We start from the raw sequence: 21,388 nt of genomic DNA, 5'->3' as shown, positions 1-21,388 counted from the left end.
CAACCATATAATTAATTAATTTGCTAAATGGTTTTAACCAAATCTATTGGTTACGATGATTAGCATTCCTTTATCAATTCGTTATTATTTGTAATCAAAGCTATTGATTATGAGGGATAACGATAAAATTAAATAATTAAAACACATCAATTTGCTAACGGTGATAATCGAATCAATCGATTAGAATAATTAGCAATGCTTTTATTAATCTGTTAATTATGGTGATCAAACCTATTGATCATCGCGATTAATAGTACAAATTAAAATCAGGGTTGTACGCCAAACTCAAACGCATTCAAAACACTTCAAATCAAACTACGGATTTTCATCACTACGATAAGGTAACTCAAAATACCTTCAAACCATTCATATCTAATTCTAAGGCGTACAACCCTGTCCCCGAACTACGTAGACTCTGATCCTCCATAAGGAGGTACGTAGGCACTTGGCAACAAGGCGAGTCCCCTTCCTTCAAACCCTAATCATGTTCAATATAGTTAGCCTTCAACTCTATTTACTGTCTGTCACCTTTCTTTTGCCACAAACCTTTATCTTTGGGATGTTAGCCTTTAGGAAAGGGTTGAGGGTGCCTAACACCTTCCCTCGACCTGAATATAGTATCTTACCCTGATCTCTAAACTGCGTAGGGTTTCCTATTCGCCCTTCAGAATAGGAAGCGACTCTAAAGCTATAATTTTTAGGGCAGGTTGCTACAGCTGGAAGGTTCAACAAAAGAAGCTTCACAGCTTCTATCCAAAGGGATGGCATTGTGATCTGTAGCTTCCATTGAGAGATCATTTGCACGGATTTCCTCAACAGGAACAGATTCAGCAACATGATCTTCTACATCTGTTTCTTGCATTGAAGCATCTCCATATTCTGCAGCTGGAATCTCAGAATCTCCATTCTCAAGTGCCTGAAGAATGGCAGCTAGATTCTTGGGGGCAGAAGGACCTTCAACTTCTGGCGGGTCAACAACTTCTGGAATGACCAAGCTTGGGTCTTCCTTAGAAGGGTTTTCCCGCAGAAAGTTAAAGAGAGTCTTGAAATCCCCGAGCAGGACAGGATATTGAGGTCTCTAGACCATAATTTCCCTGCAAGGATTAGCTTCCAATGCAGCAGCCAGTCTTGCTTCTTCCAATTCATCCACAAAGGGCTTTTCTTCCAAGGTGTATCTTCCTCCGAGACGGGCAAACCAGAAGTCTTCATAGCTTCTCAGAATTCCACGAGGCCGTGGAGCAGCTTCTACACAGGCTTCCTGAAGTTCTATAAAGAGAGCATATGATTCTCTGCGTAAGATTCGCCAGAGCTTCCGCATAGCGACGCCATTCAAGCCAGAACTTTCAGCAATTCTGAGAGTATCAAAGATACTTCTGAGATTCCTCTTTACCTTTTCAAAAATTACACCAATAGGGTACACACGGCGGGATTTTATATTGGTTTTAGAAAAGGCAGGATTAGGGATGGAATAAGGTTGAGGCTCTCTATCCAACCTATAAGAAGATTATGCTTCAGTATCAGAATCTAACACTACCAATTCAGCTTCAGGACGAGGCTTGGGAGTGTAGTTGCAATCACGGAGCAGTTGCTCATGTGATGCAGAATCCGGAAAATCAGAACCACTTTGGTTGTTTTGAGAGGTAGAAGGAATGGGTTCAAAGTTGGCATGGGGAGGAGGTTGAGAGATGGAGATATTTGTGTGAGGTGGAAAGAGAGTTTGAATGGGTGGTATATCCAGAACAGGATTGATGGTGGGTGGAGAAAAAGGAATGGTTACAGGAGAAGATGGAGGTGTAAGAACATGGACAGTTATAGGTGATTCTGATGTGGCTTTTCATGGTTCAGGGATAGGGGCATTCGCTATTGGTGCAACTTCTGAAAAACCAGCAGGAGTAGAATCAGGTTCAGAAATACATATACCTTTGGATGCTTTCTGAAGAGCTTTGACCACAACCTCAATCTTCTTCTGCTTCTTACTTTTAGGCTCTTCAACAATCTTTGTTTTGCCGCTAGAGATCTCTTTCCTTCTGATGGTCGCCAAAACTTCCTGCTGATTCACAGTCTCTTGAACAACATTTTCTTCATCCGAGTCTTGGACTATCAGCTTCCTTTTTCTGGTTTTCTCCTTCTCAACAACTTCAACAATCTCAGCATTGTTATTTGACTTCTTCTTCTTTTTCTCAGCTTCCTTCTTTTTCTTCTCAAAATCAACAGAAACAGCCTTAACAACCTTTGCAACGACTTCTTCTGGAACCACTTCTTTCTCATTGGTAGCAGCAACTTTCTGAACTACCTTCACCTGATTAACAGAAAGATGATCAAACTTTCTTTTGGTCCTTCCTTCCTTCTTGCGATTTATTTTAATAGGAGCACCTTTCTCTTGATCTTTAAGACTTTTATCCTCTTTTTGTGACTTCAGAAACCTAGTTCTGACTTCTGGTACCTCACTATTGAAGAAGGTTTCAAATTCAGCTAGAACGGGTTCTCTTCTGATTCTTGTTCCAACAAGAGGTTGGGGAGTCTTTGTGATAGTCTTAATCACCTTCATCTTCTTTAAAGTGAAAGCATTCAGGCAGCTCCCAAAGGTGACAACAAGGTCTTTGATAATACCTTCAGATTCCAGGTTCTCAACAATCTTGGAATGAACCAGAAGATTTGTGATAATTCTACCAAAAGGAATGGTTGTATAACTTTTTTCTCTGAAGGCGTTTCTGGAATTCTTCACAGCCTTCCACATATGGTTGAAGATAATGTAGATAGCATCAACCTTCTTCTTAGTGGCAATGCAATACATAATGTATTTTTGCTCATTGCTGACGAAGTCAGAAGCATGTGTCCCTTTCCTGTGATAAAAACACCCAAGAAGAATCTTGGTCCAAATTTTGTAGAGGTGTCTCATGTCCTTGACATTCTTTGTTTCATTTACGTCCGTGTAGAGAGTGGATAAAACATCTTTCCAATTAGCCCTTTGATCGATTTCAAAAGCTCCCTCAGGGTTTTTCAGATCAAACATCATCCTTAGGATGTTCTCAGTCACTACCACAAACTTTCCATGGACGAAAGACAAGATGGATTTAGGGGCGACAACTGCATGTACCCAGAATTCCTTGACAAGATCTGGGTAGACTGGTCCACAGAACTCTGCGAACAACGAAGTCCATCCTTGAAAAATTATATCTTCTTTGAGATGAAATTGGTGTTCTTCAATGTTATCAAAATCAACCATGAGTTCATATAGAACTTCCAATTCATCCTTAGGAATGGAGCACGTAACAACCAGAGTAAGTTCCTGATTTACTTCATCTTGAATATGGAGAGGAGCAGATGAACCAACATTTTGAGATGAAGAAGCATCCATATTGAAGCAGAATGAACAAATAAGAAGAACAAATTCTGGGTTTACGTTTAGGGTTTTAGAAGAGACTAAGAAGTTTTCAAATGAAAGAATGCAAGAAGAAAGAGAGAATGAGAGCGAAAAAGATAAATGATATGATTTGAAAGGAATATATAGAGACGGATTTGAGAAAAAAAATGCAATAAAGTTTTGAGAATGAATAGTTACAGAATCAAAAGAAATCAATTATATTAAATGATAAGTGACGTTAGGTGAGAGATCGTGGTAAATGAAATGATGTAACACAGTTACCTAGGTCGGCGTCTTTTCAACTGCACGCTTTGTACTAACCGTACATACACGTGTTCATCATCAGAAAGTAGATGACAGCTGTATTTTTCTGAAAGGACTTTACGCCTTCTGATTTTGATCACTGCTTCTGATTGTTATTCTTTAGAAATGATCTTGTTCTGATAGGATCATCTTTCTTCCCAAGGATCACATCTTCTGAATAAGCTGAAGCAAGTCTAGGTGATCTTCTGACTGTTGGTTCTTCAGAAATCCTGAGATTCTCTAAAGATGCAGCAACTTGATCTTCTGATTCATTGCTTCTTAGACTTTCAGCTTCTGCACCTTTGCTTCTTGGTTCTACAGCTTCTGATATATCAATATCTATATCTGCAAAATTCTCAAGCTGCTTTGGTTTTTCAAGACCAAGCTTATCATCAAACCTGATATTGATTGATTCTTCTACAATCAATGTTTCAGTATTGTATACTCTGTAGCCTTTAGAGCGTTCAGAATATCCAAGAAGGAAACACTTTTGTGCTTTAGAATCAAACTTACCAAGATAATATTTAGTATTCAGAATAAAACACACACATCCAAAAGTATGAAAATATGAAATGTTGGGCTTTCTGTTCTTCCACAATTCATAAGGAGTCTTATTTAGAATAGGTCTTATAGAGATTCTATTCTGAATATAGCATGCAGTGTTTATTGCTTCTGCCCAGAAATGCTTAGCCATATTTGTTTCATTGATCATGGTTCTGGCCATTTCTTGTAGAGTCCTATTCTTTCGCTCTACAACTCCATTTTGCTGTGGAGTTCTAGGGCAAGAGAAATCATGGGCAATACCATTTTCTTTGAAGAACTCCTCAAAGAATCTGTTCTCAAATTTGCCACCATGATCACTTCTGACCTTTATGATCTTGCACTCCTTCTCAGATTGGATCTGAGTGCAGAATTCAAAGAACACTGAATGAGACTCATCCTTGTGTTTCAAGAACTTTACCCATGTCCAGCGGCTATAATCATCTACGATGACTAATCCATATTTCTTCCCTCTGACAGATGCTGTTTTGACTGGGCCAAACAGATCAATGTGCAAGAGTTCTAACGACCTTGAGGAAGAGACAACATTCTTAGACTTGAATGCAGGTTTGGAGAACTTGCCCTTATGACATGCTTCACAAAGAGCATCTGATTTGTATTTCAGATTAGGGAGTCCTCTGACCAGATTTAGTTTGTTAATCTGAGAGATCTTTCTCAAACTAGCATGACCTAATCTTCTGTGCCAGACCCATTTCTCTTCAGATACAGACATAAGGAAAGTCACCTTCTGCTTCTCAAGATCTGAAAGATCAATCTTATAAATGTTGTTCTTTCTCTTGCCTGTAAATAGGATTGAGCCATCCTTCTGACTTACAGCCTTGCAAGACTTTTGATTGAAGATCATATCATAACCACTGTCACTTAATTGACTTATGGACAATAAGTTATGCGTTAATCCTTCTACAAGAAGTACATTAGTTATGGAAGGAGAGTTACCAAGAATTATGGTTCCAGAGCCAATGATTTTTCCCTTCTGATCTCCTCCAAACTTGACTTCTCCACCTGGTTTAAGCACCGGGTCTTGGAATGTAGACCTTCTTCCCGTCATGTGTCGCGAGCACCCAGAGTCCAGGTACCATGACATTTTGCTTCTTGTCCTCTTTGCAGCCAAGGATATCTCCAACAGAAATTATCTTCTCCATAGGTACCCATAATTTCTTGGGTCCTTTCTTGTTAGTTCTCCTCAAGTTCTGATTGAACTTGGGTTTAGCAAAATATTTAACAGGAGGAACAACATGATATTCTTTAGGTTTGTCAGCATGATATTTCTTAGGATGTGTCACATGCTTCTTGGTGTGAACAGTGTTAAACTTCTATGCATGTGAAGTGAGCCTAATATCATGTGCATGTCCATATTTGAACTGATCATACAATGACTTGTATGTGATCTTCAGATCATCAACAGGTTCAAATTTATGTGAGGTATCGCCCTCATAGCCAAAACCAAACCCTCTGTTTCCAGAAACACCATATATCATAGAAGCAAGATGGCTTCTGCCAATACTTCTAGATAAGAACTTTCTGAAGCTCGAATCATATTCTTTCAGAATGTGATTCATGCTAGGAATGGATTTTTCTGTTTCAGAAGGAGATCCACTATCTTTGGATAGATTTAAAACTTTTTCCTTCAGTTCAGAATTTTCCAATTCCAGCTTCTTAGTTTCAAATTCAAACTGCTTCTTCAGCTTTTTGTATTTGATACTAAGATGAGCCTTGAGTTCCAGAAGTTTTGTTAGACTGGAAACTAACTCTTCTCTAGATAGTTCAGAAAATACCTCTTCAGAATCTGATTCTGATGTAGATTCTGATCCATCATCTTCTATAGCCATCAGCGCGAAGTTGGCTTGTTCTCATTCAGAGTCTGATTCTAATTCTGATTCAGAATCATCCCATGTTGCCATAAGACCTTTCTTCTTATGAAACTTCTTCTTGGGATTCTCCTTCTGAAGTTTTGGACACTCGTTCTTATAATGTCCAGGCTCATTGCATTCATAGCAGACAACCTTCTTCTTGTCAGATCTTCTATCACCAGAAGATTCTCCACGTTCAAATCTCTTTGAACTTCTAAAGCCTCTAAACTTCCTTTGCTTGCTCTTCCAGAGTTGGTTTACCCTTCTGGAGATCATGGACAATTCATCTTCTTCTTCAGATTCTGATTCTTCAGGATCTTCTTCTCTAGCCTGAAAAGCGTTAGTGTATTTTTTAACATTAGATTTTAATGCAATAGACATACCTTTCTTTTTAGGCTCGTTTGCGTCCAGCTCTATTTCATGGCTTCTCAAGGCACTGATAAGCTCTTCCATAGAAACTTCATTCAGATTCTTGGCAATCTTGAATGCAGTCACCATTGGACCCCATCTTCTGGGTAAGCTTCTGATGATCTTCTTTACATGATCAGCCTTGGTGTAGCCTTTATCCAGAACTCTCAATCCAGCAGTTAGAGTTTGAAATTTTGAGAACATCTTCTCAATATCTTCATCATCCTCCATCTTGAAGGCTTCATATTTCTGGATTAGAGCAAGAGCTTTAGTCTCTTTGACTTGAGCATTTCCCTCATGGGTCATTTTCAATGACTCATATATATCATAGGCAGTTTCCCTGTTAGATATCTTCTCATACTCAGCATGAGAGATAGCATTCAGCAAAAGAGTCCTACATTTATGATGATTTCTGAAAAGCTTCTTCTGATCATCATCCATTTCTTGCCTTGTAAGCCTTACGCCACTAGCTTTTACTGGATGTTTGTAACCATCCATCAGAAGATCCCATAGTTCACCATCTAGACCAAGAAAGTAACTTTCAAGTTTATCTTTCCAGTATTCAAAGTTTTCACCATCAAATACTGGTGGTCTAGTATAACCATTGTTACCATTATATTGCTCAGCAGAGCCAGATGTAGATGCAGATGGATTTGTTGGAATTTCACCAGCCATCTTCTACTGAAGCGTTTTTCTCTTCCTGAATCTTTTCTAAACACGGTTAAGTGCTTGCACCTTAGAACCGGAGCTCTGATACCAATTGAAGGATAGAAAAACACTAAGAAAGGGGGGGTTTGAATAAGTGTAGTCTAAAAACTTGAACGATAAAAACAATTTGTGCAGTTATTTTTATCTTGGTTCGTTGTTAACTAAATTACTCTAGTCCACCCCCACTGAGTGATTTACCTCACCTGAGGATTTAATCCACTAATCTCAACAGATTACAATGGTTTTCCACTTAGCCCACGACTAAGTCTTCTAGAGTATCCTGATCACAACCTGATCACTCTAGGAACAAATGCTTAGACACAAGCTAAGACTTTCTTAGAGTATCCTGACCACCACGTGATCACTCTAATTACAACTGCTTAGACACAAGCTAAGACTTCCTAGAGTATCCTGATCAACACTTGATCACTCTAGTTACTTACAAATTAATGTAATTAAATAAGAGTATTACAATTGCTTCTGAAAAGCTATAATCACAACAGTGATATTTCTCTTAAAGTTTAAGCTTAATCTCACTAATATATTACAACAGCAATGTAGTGAGCTTTGATGAAGATGAAGTTTCTGAGCTTTGAGTTGAACATCGTTTCAGCAAGTTTTTCAGAATAAGTTCGTTAAGAATTGGTAACCTTGCTTCTCATCAGAACTTCATACTTATAGGCACTTGAGAAGATGACCGTTGGGAGCATTTAATGCTTTGCGTATTCCGTACAGCATTGCATTTAATGTTTCACGCTTTTGTCAACTACCTCGAGCCTTGTTCACGCTGTGTCTACTGACGTTGCCTTTAATAGCTTCTAACGTTCCTTTTGTCAATCAGCGTAGCCTGCCACCTGTACTTGCTTCTGATCTGATGTTTGTGTATACAACGTTTGAATATCATCAGAGTCAAACAGCTCGGTGCATAGCATCTTCTTGTCTTCTAACCTTGAAGTGCTTCTGAGCGTGATACCATGAGAACTTCAGTGCTTCTGCTTCTGATCTCAAGTTCTTCTGATGCTTCCATAGACCCATGTTCTGATTCTGCCTTGACCATCTTCTGATGTCTTGCCAGACCATGTTCTGATGTTGCATGCTGAACCTTCTGAGTCAAAGCTTCTGAGCGCTGATTTGTGCATACTCTTTATATATTTCCTGAAAGGGAAATTGCAATGTATTAGAGTACCACATTATCCCACACAAAATTCATATCCTTGTTATCATCAAAACTAAGAATATTGATCAGAACAAATCTTGTTCTAACACTACCTCGTGCAAGGTGGGTAACGATTCAGAAGTTCCGTTTTGGTATGGTTCTTGGGTCGGAAATCATCCCTTGTCTCTAGCTTACACTGAGCTGTTTGTTAAAGCCCATAATGATGCTGTTACGGTATATCAGGCTGGGAGTTTTTTGGAGGCAGGTTGGGTCTGAAACGATGTTGTTTTCTTTGGAGAGTTCAACAATAGTTTCATTTTTCTGTGGCAGGAATTACGCGATCAGATTGAGCTCTGTGTTTCGAAGGAGTTTGCTTCAGATGAGTTTGTTTGGAACAACAACGCGGATGGCGTTTTCATGGTAAAATCCTGCTATGAGATGTTTATACGCTTGTTGTCCGGTCCTCCCCTTAGTGCTCTTATCGTGAAGGCTGCAGCGTGCTTATAGAAGATAAAAGCTCCACCTAAAATTCTTTTCTTCAGGTGGAGGATTATACACAACAGACTCGCTACAAAGGATCAATTAAAAAAGAGGGGCATTTTGCTAGATGCTAGTGATCATATATGTGTTTTCTATTTGTTGGAGGATGAATGCCTAACGCTTCTTTTAGGGGGCTGCACTATTATTTCGAGCATCTGGAAGAAGGTTTTCGAGTGGATATGTCTGTTTGGCAACTTATCCTTGGAGGACTTCGAGGGGTTCAATTGTATCTCGGAGAAGTTGAAGGATAACGCCAAGACATCTATCATTTCAATCATTTGAATGACAACGACGTGGAGCATTTGGAATAGGCGTAACGCGACCATTTTTAGGAAGGAGACATTCAGTTTTACCGAATGCATGACGGATGTTGTCTTTAATTCGTGGTCGTGGCTTCTATCTTATTATAATTTAGTGGATCATTGTAATTTTCACGTTTGGAATATTCTACCCCTCTCTTGTTTTGAGATGTAGAAGTTTTCCACTTTGTTTTCGGCCGAAGTACCTCTTATACTCCCTATTTTAATCTCATTGCTTATTTAAAAAAAAAAACCAGGTCAATACAATTACAAAGTTATTTTATCTAAATTCAAACTTTTCACTAGAAACATTTCATTTCACAATGGATATGGAAATGATCAAATAGCCAAACTTCAATAGAACTAACTAGATAATAAATCAAAAGCTACGTGAAAGTAAGATGATCAAATAAAAGATAAAATTGTTCAATTCCAAATTTATGTACATGAGTTACAAACCACAAATTTGAAAAACAAAACATAAAATGAATATCAAAATTGAAGTTTTTGTTTAAATTGATCATCAATATCCTAAAGACCAAACATATCACTCTTGAATTTCGTAACCGGCAATTCTGTGTATTGGGATTTAGTCTGAAAAATGTATTACAATGGTGATACCGCTAAGGATGTCATCCAATATAATTTTATTGGATATCTAGACTGACGAGGAATTACAATCATTTTTTCATATTATATATTTTTTGATTTTATTTATAAGAAAAAATTTGTTTTTTAAATTTATTGAATAATTCAATATATCTAGTCAGTATATAAATCAGATACATTAATTGTTTAATAAATTTACAAAAATAATTTTAGTTTTTTTATATATAGAAAGAGAGGAAGTACTCTTTAATTCATTGATCTTGATCTCGATTGATGTGGTTTCTTTAGTTATTTCATTCTTTGTGAATAAAGTTTCTCAACTTTTTTTTGGGTCCATACCGTTAAGAAGTGTGGTTAACACATACTCCATAAGTTCTTGTTTGACTTTGTTGAGAAAATCATAATATTCCTTAATTGTTTGACCAATTTTAAGTTTGGCATTTTAAGAGGGATTCAGTTCGAGGGACTCATGTTTAAAGAAAAAAAAAATCGTTAACTCATGAGTTTGTAGTTTGACTTTAAATGAAGAAACATTTGTGTAATATGAAAGATTCGTTGAGGTATAAATTTTCTTTATGGCTTTTTCTTTTGCTAATCAATTAAAGACCCTAAACATCTAGAGTTGTCATTTTAAATAGTGTTCAAAGCTGTCTGTCTGGTACGTATTTTTTTCAAAGACGATGGTGTGTCATATAATGATCCATAGTGTTGAAGAATGTCAATTAACTCCCTTATATTATCAATACCAAATTATTTTTCACAAACAATTTTCGATTATTTTTCACAAACAAGTTTCAATTCAACAATGGAATAGAATATAACAATGATCATATTTACTGTATTATTTATAGTTAATAAGTGCATCCAATTCGTCTCCATGGAACTGCTACTCTACATTTTTCCTGTGTTAAAATATAGTCACATGCTACCTCTTATTTAAAAATTCTTGATTAAAATTTTGTAGTTCTAGCTACTGAATTACTTTGAAAAATGTCAACAATTAGGCATAGATAAATCAATTATTTCAATCTCAAAAAGTTTGATACATATAAAGATGCTTAAAGCAGAAAATGAGACTTGTTATTCAAATAGATTATGGCCAGCTCCATGAAAATAAAAAATATTTTCTGTTGTACTCACAACTTGAATGGCTCCAAGGAAGAATTTCCATCCAGGCCTTTTGCATAATAATGGTTCAAAAATTCTTTTATAGTAATATCTTTGTAGATTGGTGGGTTTTCTTTTGAAGTCAATTCCTTAAGAGGACCATAAACCTTTGATTCACCTTTAATTGGGTCAGGGGAATTCACAAAGAAGCTTGCAACAGAAATTCTTGGGCCTATGTCCTTTGCTAAAACTCGATGATAAACACTTACAAACCTGCCATTTGTAATAAGCTGCAACAATATAAAAGTTTTAGATAGATATTCAACCACATAATAGTAGTGGCGTGCAACAGTCTATGGAAATAAATAAGATATAGAAAACTAAAAAAAGAGTTTTCCCTTTGAGGCAACACCACAGGGAGATAAGCACCACTAGATCCCAGTAAGTACACATGGTAAACTCTTCAGTATTTTAATTAAAATAATGAATTTATAGGTTTTAAATTGACTAACTTATTTTGCATTATAACAACACAAACAACCCTAAAAGGATTTAAAAAAAAAAACATTTGAGAGTTTGTTCTTGTTAAACATATAATAATATCATTTTCAAAATATATAATATGTAAAATTTATACGAAGCTAATGATAAAACATAACAACAACTTATAATACGTACTTGTAGAAGATCCCCTATGTTTACAACAAGAGCACCATGAACTGGAGGAACATTGAGCCATTTATCCTCATGAAGAACTTGAAGACCACCAATATGGTCTTGTAGAAGTAATGTGATGAAGTCAGCATCAGTGTGACTGGAAGCGCCCAAAGTTAGTTTAGGTTCAGGACATGGTGGATAGTAATGACCCAAAATATAGTGTCCTTCAGCACAATTAAACTCTTTGAGGTAAGAAGGGTTGAGTCCTAGTCCCTCTGACAACAACTCAAAGATAGTGAAACCCAAATCATTAATTTTTTGGGAATATTCAATCACAATATCTCTGCAAAGTATGAAATCAACTCATCAATGGTTAAAATGATATATATAACATTAAAAACATACATAACCCATAACTCAGTATCTAGGTATAAATTGAAATTTGATTATGATTTGGAAAGTAAGAGTTCAAATGAGTATTTAGTTCATTACCTGCATAATAATGGTATTTCTTCTGGTTTGAATGGATCAGGAGCAACACCAAAACCAAATGAATCTCTCCAATTTGTAGGTTGGCCACTAAAAGGGGAGAGGTTTGAGAAATACGTAACATTTTTATTTGAATCACGTGTGTAAAACTCTTTCCTTACATCAGGATCTTGTTCGTGAAACCTACGGACTCCCTCAATCATTTCATCTAAGACAATAACGGGAATCCCATGATTAATCACTTGAAAAAATCCCCATTCCTGGCATGCACTTTGAATTTCACCAATTACCTCTACCCGCCTAGCTGGATTGTTGTATATGTCTTTGAGATCTATAATGGGAACACTCAACTTGACGTCTCTAACCGAGTTTTCATTGATGTCCAGCTTCCCTGTATGAAAAATGCGTGGGATCTTTGACACCCCAGACTCCACCAAACCTCTAACACCTTCTTTTGAATCATCAAAAGCTTTCGCTTCAACTACTTTCTCCGAACTAAAATTAGTGAACTCTTCTAATTGGTTTGATTTTTTTTCCACCATATTGGGAGGGGATGAATAACACACTCTTTTGCCTGTAATGTAAAATGTGGAAGAGGAGTAGAGATATCTCGTTGAAAGGGAACTTTAAAATAGAATTGAAATGAGGGAGCTTTAATAGAAGAGAAAAGCTAAAGCAACGCCATAATTTATTTATTCTATTTTCAAACCAAAAAAGTAAAATATATTTTTTCCCTTAACTTTTCTCATATAAATGTTTTAAAAGTGTGTGGTCTGCTATTAAAAAATATTTTAATTAAAATAAATAAAATTTTATAACATATATTTATTCTGACTTTTGAAAAAACCTTCTATTTTCTTATCTATAAAAAATTTCTCATTTTCTCAATTCATTGTACACATAAAATACTATCTATTTTCTTTTCCTTAACTTCTCATTTTCTCATGTCGTTTTAGACTTCTCACATAATTTAAGAAAAATAATAATTGTTGTATGAAAATAAAAAATTATGAAGGTTTTTACAAAATTATCCTTCATTAATGACACATGGAAGATAAATTTATATAATTGAAAGGAGAGAGAATAATAAATATTTAAGGATATAATAGAAAAAGTAGCATTAATTATTCATTGGAATTGTAAAGCGACTTATATTTAAATACAATTTTTTTTACAAAGCGACTTTTAATAAAAAATGAAGGGAGTATAAAAGTGTATATTATACTATTAAAAAATATTTTAATTAAAATAAGTAAAAAAATTTTAACATATATTTTAACATCCTACACATTTTCCAAAGTCGCAATGTCAAAAACACATTTTTATGTTTGAAAAATATTTTAAAGAAATTAAAAATATAAAATAATATAAAATAATTAAAGAACTCAAGAGAGTACGATGAATATGAATGCTCTAAGTTCTTTTACAAAATTAAAACCTTTTATTTAAAATTAATTATATTATCGGGAATGTTAATGAGTGTCCCAGGGGCACTGGTTAAGGATCATTAAATGTATCATTTGAACCCACTAATATTATTTAAAATAGAGAAGTTATTAAAAGTGTTATTTAATACCAAAATAATTCAAAACTTTTAAATCATAAAGAGTTCAATTGAAACGTTACAATCATTACTTTCCATTTTTATTTTTTTGTTGCTTACAGAAATCCTTTGCTGCTTCTAGAGATATGATTTTTCTTGCTTGCTATTATTTTTTTATTTAAAATTTGTGTTATTTGTTTTATTCTTCCTTACTTAAAATAAAATTTTATAAATTTTTTTTATATTATTTTTATTTTTATATAATAATCATCCACAATGGATTTTGTTAATATAATTTTTTTTAATTTAAATGAATGTCCGATAGAAAAAGTTTGTTTAGAGAATGATTATTCAAAAAATATTGTTGATAATAATATTTTATTGTTAATTTGTTATGAGTTTTATAATTTTTTATTTAATTTGTTTTATTTATAAGTAAAATACGTGTATATTGAAATGATAATAAATGAGTTTTTATATTTGAATCTCATACTAGTATTTACTTTCAATAAATGAATCAATTAATTTTAGTGGCTTAGTAATTTGATATATTTAATTACTATTTGTTTGAAATGAATAAAGTGTGATTAAAGGCCATTTATTACTTCTTATCTAGTGTTCCGGGGGCACTCTTTAGCAGCACCCTTATATTATTATCTTAAAATTAGTTTTATTAAAATTTAATGTTGGAAAAGTTGTACCTAGGTCCAATTTAGATGCAGCTAAAAGCTTACACAAAAAATAAAGATGCAGCTACAAAAAAGTTGTACCATAACGTCTCTTTCTCTCACCTATAACTCTCTCATATATTTATTTCTGCTTCATTTTTTATTTAATTTTTTACAAAAATTGCAAAAAAAGCTCCCTTAAATCACAAAAAGCAGGGAAGCCAAAGTTACCCAATTCCTCTTCCCTAAAATTGTCTAAACAGATGTCCTTTCTCTTTTCTTGCAATAAAAAAGTTAATTTCCTTTTCAATCATCCTTGCAACACCGCACCATCACTTCTCCACCGTGCTAATCCCAAATCTATTTCTGCCACCGCCGCTCACCGCCGGAAATTACGTTGGTTACCGAAACATGATTTAATTTGTGAACTTTATTATGATAATTCTGTGTGCTTTACAATTTTGATTCTCCTTTTGTTTACCTTCTGTTATGATAGTGCTTACTTTTTGTTTTTGTTTTTTTCTTAGAATAATTGAAAGAATTGAGACAAGTTAATTAAGGACATGTATGTATGTTTTGATTTTAGGTTTCCATAGGGAATATTTCTCTATATTGAAAAATGGTTTTTTCTTATAATTATTTTCTTTTGTTGTTTCTTAGGGATTTGAAAGATGATAGTGGATCATGTTGCTTTGTTATAAAGGATGCAGGTACGTTTACTTTTGTTTCATTTTACATTGAATGTAGTCAGTTCCAAACAATGCACTGGTCCATTCCACTCTCATCAATTCAAACTTGTGGGTCAGCCTGTATTGGGATAGGGTTCGGTGGCTGTCCTTGGAAATTTTTTAAAAAATTTATAGGATTAAGAGGTATTATTAGGAAGGATTTCAAAAGTTAATATGGGAGTTAATTGAAATTTAAGAGGAGAATTAAATGGGGGCAGAGTATAGCAAAAGTAAAAAATGAGCAGAAACGGTAGAAACTACATAAACCGCAAAAACACAGCGTTTATGTGTTTTGACGGGCTTAGAAGAGTCGCCAGGCTTAGCAAAATCGTAGAATCGGACGATCCTATGAGCCGGATTGCAATTCTGACTACCATGTGTACAAGATTTGGAGGCTAGATGTGCAATTGAAGTTCCTGTAGGGTGTTGTGCACCGCCTAGGAGACATGTCTCAGTGTTGGACACGGACGAATGTCCGACATCTACAGAATAGTTGGACAGGGACGAGTGTGCGACACCCAAAACACGTGTCTATTGTCGCTAAATCACTCTTTCAACTGATGGAGACGCTTATTGTCGATTGTCTTGCATCAAATAGGCTCCAAAGTCCATGTATAAAAATAAAGCAAAATAAGGTTTTACTTTCTTTGTGCCAAAAGAGCGGAGAAGGAAGGAAAATAAAAGCCAAATAACTACCATATCCAATAATGAGAGATGCTTCATATTCACAAATGCAATGACAGATTCTGACGTATACATTGTACTACAATACTACTTCAAAATTGATTTATCTCAACCCACTGATTGGTTTAGGAGATAATTAGGAAAGAGAGAAGAAAAAGAGTGAGACCCACTATTTTTCCCAATATCTTCAAAAGAGCAAAGAAAGAGATTAGAAGTGTTATTTGCACAAGCTCAAGCATACACCTAATATATTCATACATTATATATAAACCCACCATCTTCCATATCACTTTAGAAGTGTTATTTGCACAAGCTCAAGCTCAAGCAGACACCTAATATATTCATACATTATATATACACCCACCATCTTCCATTTCACGAACAGGAGGTTGATGTAAGAAAATAATTTTACACTCGTGATTTGGAAAAATAAAGTTCTCTATTATTCCAATACCAGTTTATTCAAAGGCAAATGTGCTAACTGGAGATACATTGTTGGATGTTCCATGGCTCCTAATCCACCCAAACCAGAAGAGTTGCCTGAAGAATTTAGGTAATCAATTCATTTTTAAATCATTTATATCAATCATTGGACAATTTTGCTCAGAATTTTAGGGATTAATTGTTTGTTTACATGTGTAGAGATGTTGTAATAGAGTACTCCAAGAATATAATGGCACTGGGAACTGCAACTTTAGAGCTACTGTCAGAGGCTCTTGGTTTGGATCCATCATACCTCAAGGAATTAGATTGTGTTGAATATTTCGGGAAATCTAGCAACATGGAGTATCTCCTCTGACATACCAATGTTGGAAAGGCAAAGGGAAAGAGTGAATTTGCAACAAGTGTAAGATCAGCAAGATTACTTTTCTGTGCTGTAACAAGTTCAGAATTCACAAGGTTGTTCAAATTCAAGGTAAAGGTTATTGAGTTGTTTTAATACGACCACTGTAGACGTTGAAGCAACAGCCATAGAATCAACAAACTACAGCAAGAGATAAAACATTAGTTATCTCATTAAAATAAAAATTAAGATAAACTACAACAATAAACACAAAATTAGACAAAAACAGAATATGAACACATGAACAAAAATACAAACTACCACAAGAAACCGAGTTAATTTAAAAAATCATTACAAACACTTATAATTATAAATCCATAGAAAGCTTGAAAAGTAGTCTACCTTATAGCAATAACTACTAAGTATTACACTGCAACTTATGATAACACACTATGATAACACTATTACACTCCATGTCCTTATTGATAGATAACCTTACCATACAAGGTTTAAAAAGCACACTTATGATAACACACTATTACTTCCATCTCCATAAAAATCTAGAATGCAGATTCTATCAAATCTGATTATTTCAAAACTTAAAACGCTCCAAAACAGAATTTCTATCGAGCCCCTTCTCGTAACGGTGTGCTGTGAATTCTGCTATGCTTGTGTCCCGGTAGATTGGGTCATTACTATCCTCCATGCCCTGAACCAAAATTGACCATGGGCACTTCTAAGCATACTGACCGCAACTTCATGACATTACTCCTCCAAGACCAACTCGGGGGACTTCAAATTCTTCATGAGAATCAGTGGCTTAATGTTCCTCCTATGCATGGAGCTCTTGTCAACATAGGTGATCTTCTACATGTAAGTATTTAAAAGTCTATATATACTTTATTTAAATTTATATGTATAGTTTTTTATTTTTCAGAGAGTATGTTCATACTATAATAATATATGGATACTAATTTTTTTATGCTCATGCAATGTCCGCTTAACCACAATTATAAATGTAATTAATCGGGTGTTGCATAGATGTAGAAAAAATTGGGTGTCATGTGAAATATTTTTGCATATGAATGAATATATTTTTGTTTAGTAGAGACTATATTATCAGTTTATCTGTTACTGTTGCAGCTTATAACAAATGACAACTTTGTGAATGTTTTCCACCGTGTCTTGTCAAATCATAAAGCGCCAAGAATTTCAATTGCATGTTTCTTTGTAAATTCCAAGGACCCATGCGAGGCCTCGTCAAAGATATACGGTCCTATTAAAGAACTGTCAGAAGAGAATTCACCAATCTACCGGGACACAAGCATAGCAGAATTCACGGCACACCATTACAAGAAGGGGCTCGATGGAAATTCTGTTTTGGAGCGTTTTAAGTTTTGAAATAATCAGATTCGATAGAATCTGCATTCTGGATTTTTATGGAGATGGGAGTAATAGTGTGTTATCATAAGTGTGCATTTTAGACTTTGTATGTTAAAGTTATCTATCAATAAGGACATGGAATGTAATAGTGTTATCATAGTTTGTTATCATAAGTTGTAGGGTAATATTTAGTAGTTATTGCTATAAGGTAGACTACTTTTCAAGCTTTCTATGGATTTATAATTATGAGTGTTTGTAATGATTTTTTAAATCAACTCAGTTTCTTGTGGTAGTTTGTATTTTTGTTCATGTGTTTATATTCTGTTTTTGTCTAATTTTGTGTTTATTGTTGTAGTTTATCTTAATTTTTATTTTAATGAGATAACTAATGTTTTATCTCTTGCTGTAGTTTGTATTTTAACTAATGCTGATCATAAAAAAATGTTGATGTGAATGATAAAAATTGCTATTTTTAAAAATGTTGATCATTTACCGATTTAAAAAACTATTTTAAATGCTGATCATAAAATAAATTGTCATTTCAATATCAAAAATGCCTTGAATATCATTCTTTCATAAATATGCATTTAAAATGATTATTTTTATTTATTTTTCTCACAAATATAGCTTAACATATTATTATTATTATTATTATTATTATTATTATTATTATTATTATTATTATTATTATTTTATTTATTTTTCTCACAAATATAGCTTAACATATTATTATTATTATTATTATTATTATTATTATTATTATTATTATTATTATTATTAGAAAAATTTTGTATCTTAATTTGAAAACACTGTCAATAAATGTAGAAAATCATTTCAAATGTTAATTAACAATAATTATAAATCATTAACCTTTATCATAAAAAAAATACTGATTTGAATGATAAAAATATTGCTATTTATAAAAATGCTGATAATTTATAAATTTAGAAAATTATTTTAAATGTTGATCATAAAAAAATTTTAGTTCAATATCGAAAATACTTTGAATATCATTCATTCATAAATATACATTTAAAATGATAAATTTTCTTTATTCTTCTCACAAATATAGCTTAATTACACTTTAAAACATTCTCATTTTTTAAATGTGAAATTATTGCATATTTAACACTTTTTTTTTTGCAATATATAAATATTGATTATAAATATGCAATAACAACTATAATTTTTTATAGTTTCTATATAGTTCGTAGTAATAAAAGTAACATTTTAAATTATTAATTATACAGTTTAATATATAATACATACAAAATTTAAAAATATTTAAATACTAATAGATAAAATACAATTAATAAATATTCAAAAAAATTCAAAATTATATAATTTTGACATTGCATTGTAGGAGTAATAATATCTATTGGTGGTTGAAATTACAAGTATTAGACTTTCACAGGTATTAGACTTTCACAACTATAATCCAAACAATGCAGGACATGGGAAACATAACAATGAATGGAAAACATAAAACATTGACGTGAAATCAACCTTTTACTTAACCTTTTACTTAAGAAAATTTGAAATCAACCCTCTACTTTGTTCCTGATTCAAAGAAAATAGTTTTTAATTAAAAAACAATAAAACATTGAATGATCACATGTTATGTGGGAAAAACAAAATAATAATAGAGAAATTTTGAGAACAATTAGAATGTGGTGCCTTCCAACAAAATCAACAAAACATAGCAATATGATAAATAATAAAAAAAAATTGAGAACAATTAAAATGTGGTGCCTTGCAACAAAATCAACAAAGCATAACAAGACATACCACTTGAAAGACTGAAAAGGCAGGGCGTTTTGGTAATTTCCAGAACATAAAATTTTCTTATATGATAAATGAGAATTATGTATCAGAAATAGGTACTAGGTAAGTGTGTTGTCTAGCCTTGGCTCTTTGAAATATTGAAAGTACTTTTTGATGGAAATGGAAAGGATTCAAAGGATATTAATTATTGTAGTGTATGGTTTTAATTTCTTTGTTTCACTAATTGTGGCTTCATGAAATATGAGATGAATTATTCGTCATAAATATTTGTTTCATGAACTTTGAAGAAACATCACATTGCAAGAGTACACATTGGTTTATTAATAATTTGCATTTGGAACAGTGGTAATAATGACATATTATGAGTCAAATATCAAGTACTAGACTCAGGACTTCGGTTGGATTCACACTTTTTGCGGCCACTGTCTTGGTTCTTGTTGCAAGAAAACCATTTACAATTCCATAATTTAATTTGCTGCACCATCTGGTATTTTTGAGGCAATGGATCGGGCTGGTTCGGATGTACGGGTTGATGGGTGAGTCAAAAGGATAATGACGGTTTAACTTGGTCGGTTTCGGTTTTCATTTTAAGAATCGTCGGTCACCGCACCCGACCGATCTTGTTTGCTTGTTGCTATATTTTAAAAACTAGGCCCAGTATAACTTCAGCCCAAATCCAATTTTGAGAAAATCTTAACCTAATCTCAGCACAAGCATAAATACCTTATTCCTCTCACTCTCTAGAAGATCTAATTTGTCCACCGTTCTCTACCTCTTTCTATCTTCCCTCCCAACTAGGGATGGCAATGGGCAGGGTTTGGGCAGGGTACTATAGTACCCGTTCCTATACCCGCAGTTTAAAAAAATCCCCGTACCCGAGCCCAAAAATAAATTGAACGTTTATGCAAACCTTAAAATAACATTTTTCCAAATTTAAAAATGGCTTAAAAAATAAGACACTTCCCATTCACATAAAAATTGAAAAATATCGTTAAACAAACTACCATAGGGTTGAGAATTTAATTTATATTTGTTTATAGCAAATTAATTTATATTTATCATATCATCATCATCATATCATTTCAATTAAATTCAAATTATAATTCTATATAAAATAATAACTTACCATTAAATCTAACCTCCACAATGTACATATTTTAGTATTTTAACTATCAATTCTACTTCGCCTCTTCGCCTCTGTCTAGGGATAGACCTTCGGAGACCCTAATCCATTGATAGAAGAGAAACATAAGAAGACCATAAGTTTTATACTCCTAAAAAAAAGAGAAGCAAAGCTCAACGAGAACCAAATTTTTGTTCATGTGTTCATATTCTGTTTTTGTCTAATTTTGTGTTTATTGTTGTAGTTTATCTTAATTTTTATTTTAATGAGATAACTAATGTTTTATATCTTGCTGTAGTTTGTATTTTAACTAACGCTGATCATAAAAAAATGTTGATGTGAATGATAAAAATTACTATTTTTAAAAATGTTGATCATTTACCGATTTAAAAAACTATTTTAAATGCTAATCATAAAATAAATTGTCATTTCAATATCATTTTATTGGATATCTAGCCTGGCGAGGAATTACAATCATTTTTTCATATTATATATTTTAAGATTTTATTTATAAGAAAAAATTTGTTTTTTAAATTTATTGAATAATTCAATATATCTAACCAGTATATAAATCAGATATATTGATTGTTTAATAAATTTACAAAAATAATTTCATTTTTTTTTATATATAGAAAGAGA

General features: G+C 33.4%; 2 protein-coding genes across 2 annotated transcripts; one reads left to right on the top strand and one right to left on the bottom strand.

The window, feature by feature from the left end:
• Positions 1-10,827: 10,827 nt before the first annotated feature.
• Positions 10,828-12,687, bottom strand: LOC131632697 (1-aminocyclopropane-1-carboxylate oxidase homolog 12-like). The gene is made up of 3 exons (XM_058903433.1): positions 12,055-12,687; positions 11,584-11,905; positions 10,828-11,195 (listed from the first exon to the last, which is right to left on the bottom strand). The coding sequence occupies exons 1-3, from the start codon at positions 12,591-12,593 to the stop codon at positions 10,935-10,937; spliced, it is 1,122 nt and encodes a 373-aa protein (XP_058759416.1). The 5' UTR covers positions 12,594-12,687; the 3' UTR covers positions 10,828-10,934.
• Positions 12,688-16,180: 3,493 nt separating this feature from the next.
• LOC131632710 (1-aminocyclopropane-1-carboxylate oxidase homolog 11-like) lies at positions 16,181-18,016 on the top strand. The gene is made up of 4 exons (XM_058903440.1): positions 16,181-16,227; positions 16,317-16,460; positions 17,130-17,331; positions 17,602-18,016. The coding sequence occupies exons 1-4, from the start codon at positions 16,181-16,183 to the stop codon at positions 17,857-17,859; spliced, it is 651 nt and encodes a 216-aa protein (XP_058759423.1). The 3' UTR covers positions 17,860-18,016.
• The last annotated feature ends 3,372 nt before the right edge of the window (positions 18,017-21,388 follow it).

This window comes from Vicia villosa, unplaced genomic scaffold (assembly GCF_029867415.1).
Source record: "Vicia villosa cultivar HV-30 ecotype Madison, WI unplaced genomic scaffold, Vvil1.0 ctg.000987F_1_1, whole genome shotgun sequence".
NCBI classification, from domain to species: domain Eukaryota; kingdom Viridiplantae; phylum Streptophyta; class Magnoliopsida; order Fabales; family Fabaceae; genus Vicia; species Vicia villosa.
This window is presented reverse-complemented; position numbering and strand designations above follow the sequence as displayed.

Coding starts and splice junctions, on each gene's coding strand:
- LOC131632697 (XM_058903433.1), bottom strand. CDS start 12,593: ATGGTGGAAAAAAAATCAAACCAATTAGAAGAGTTCACTAATTTTAGT. Junction 11,906..12,054: donor GAAATACCATTATTATGCAG/GTAATGAACTAA, acceptor CATACTTTGCAG/AGATATTGTGATTGAATATT. Junction 11,196..11,583: donor ACATAGGGGATCTTCTACAA/GTACGTATTATA, acceptor ATATTGTTGCAG/CTTATTACAAATGGCAGGTT.
- LOC131632710 (XM_058903440.1), top strand. CDS start 16,181: ATGGCTCCTAATCCACCCAAACCAGAAGAGTTGCCTGAAGAATTTAG. Junction 16,228..16,316: donor GAGTTGCCTGAAGAATTTAG/GTAATCAATTCA, acceptor TTACATGTGTAG/AGATGTTGTAATAGAGTACT. Junction 16,461..17,129: donor GGGAAATCTAGCAACATGGA/GTATCTCCTCTG, acceptor TCTGCTATGCTT/GTGTCCCGGTAGATTGGGTC.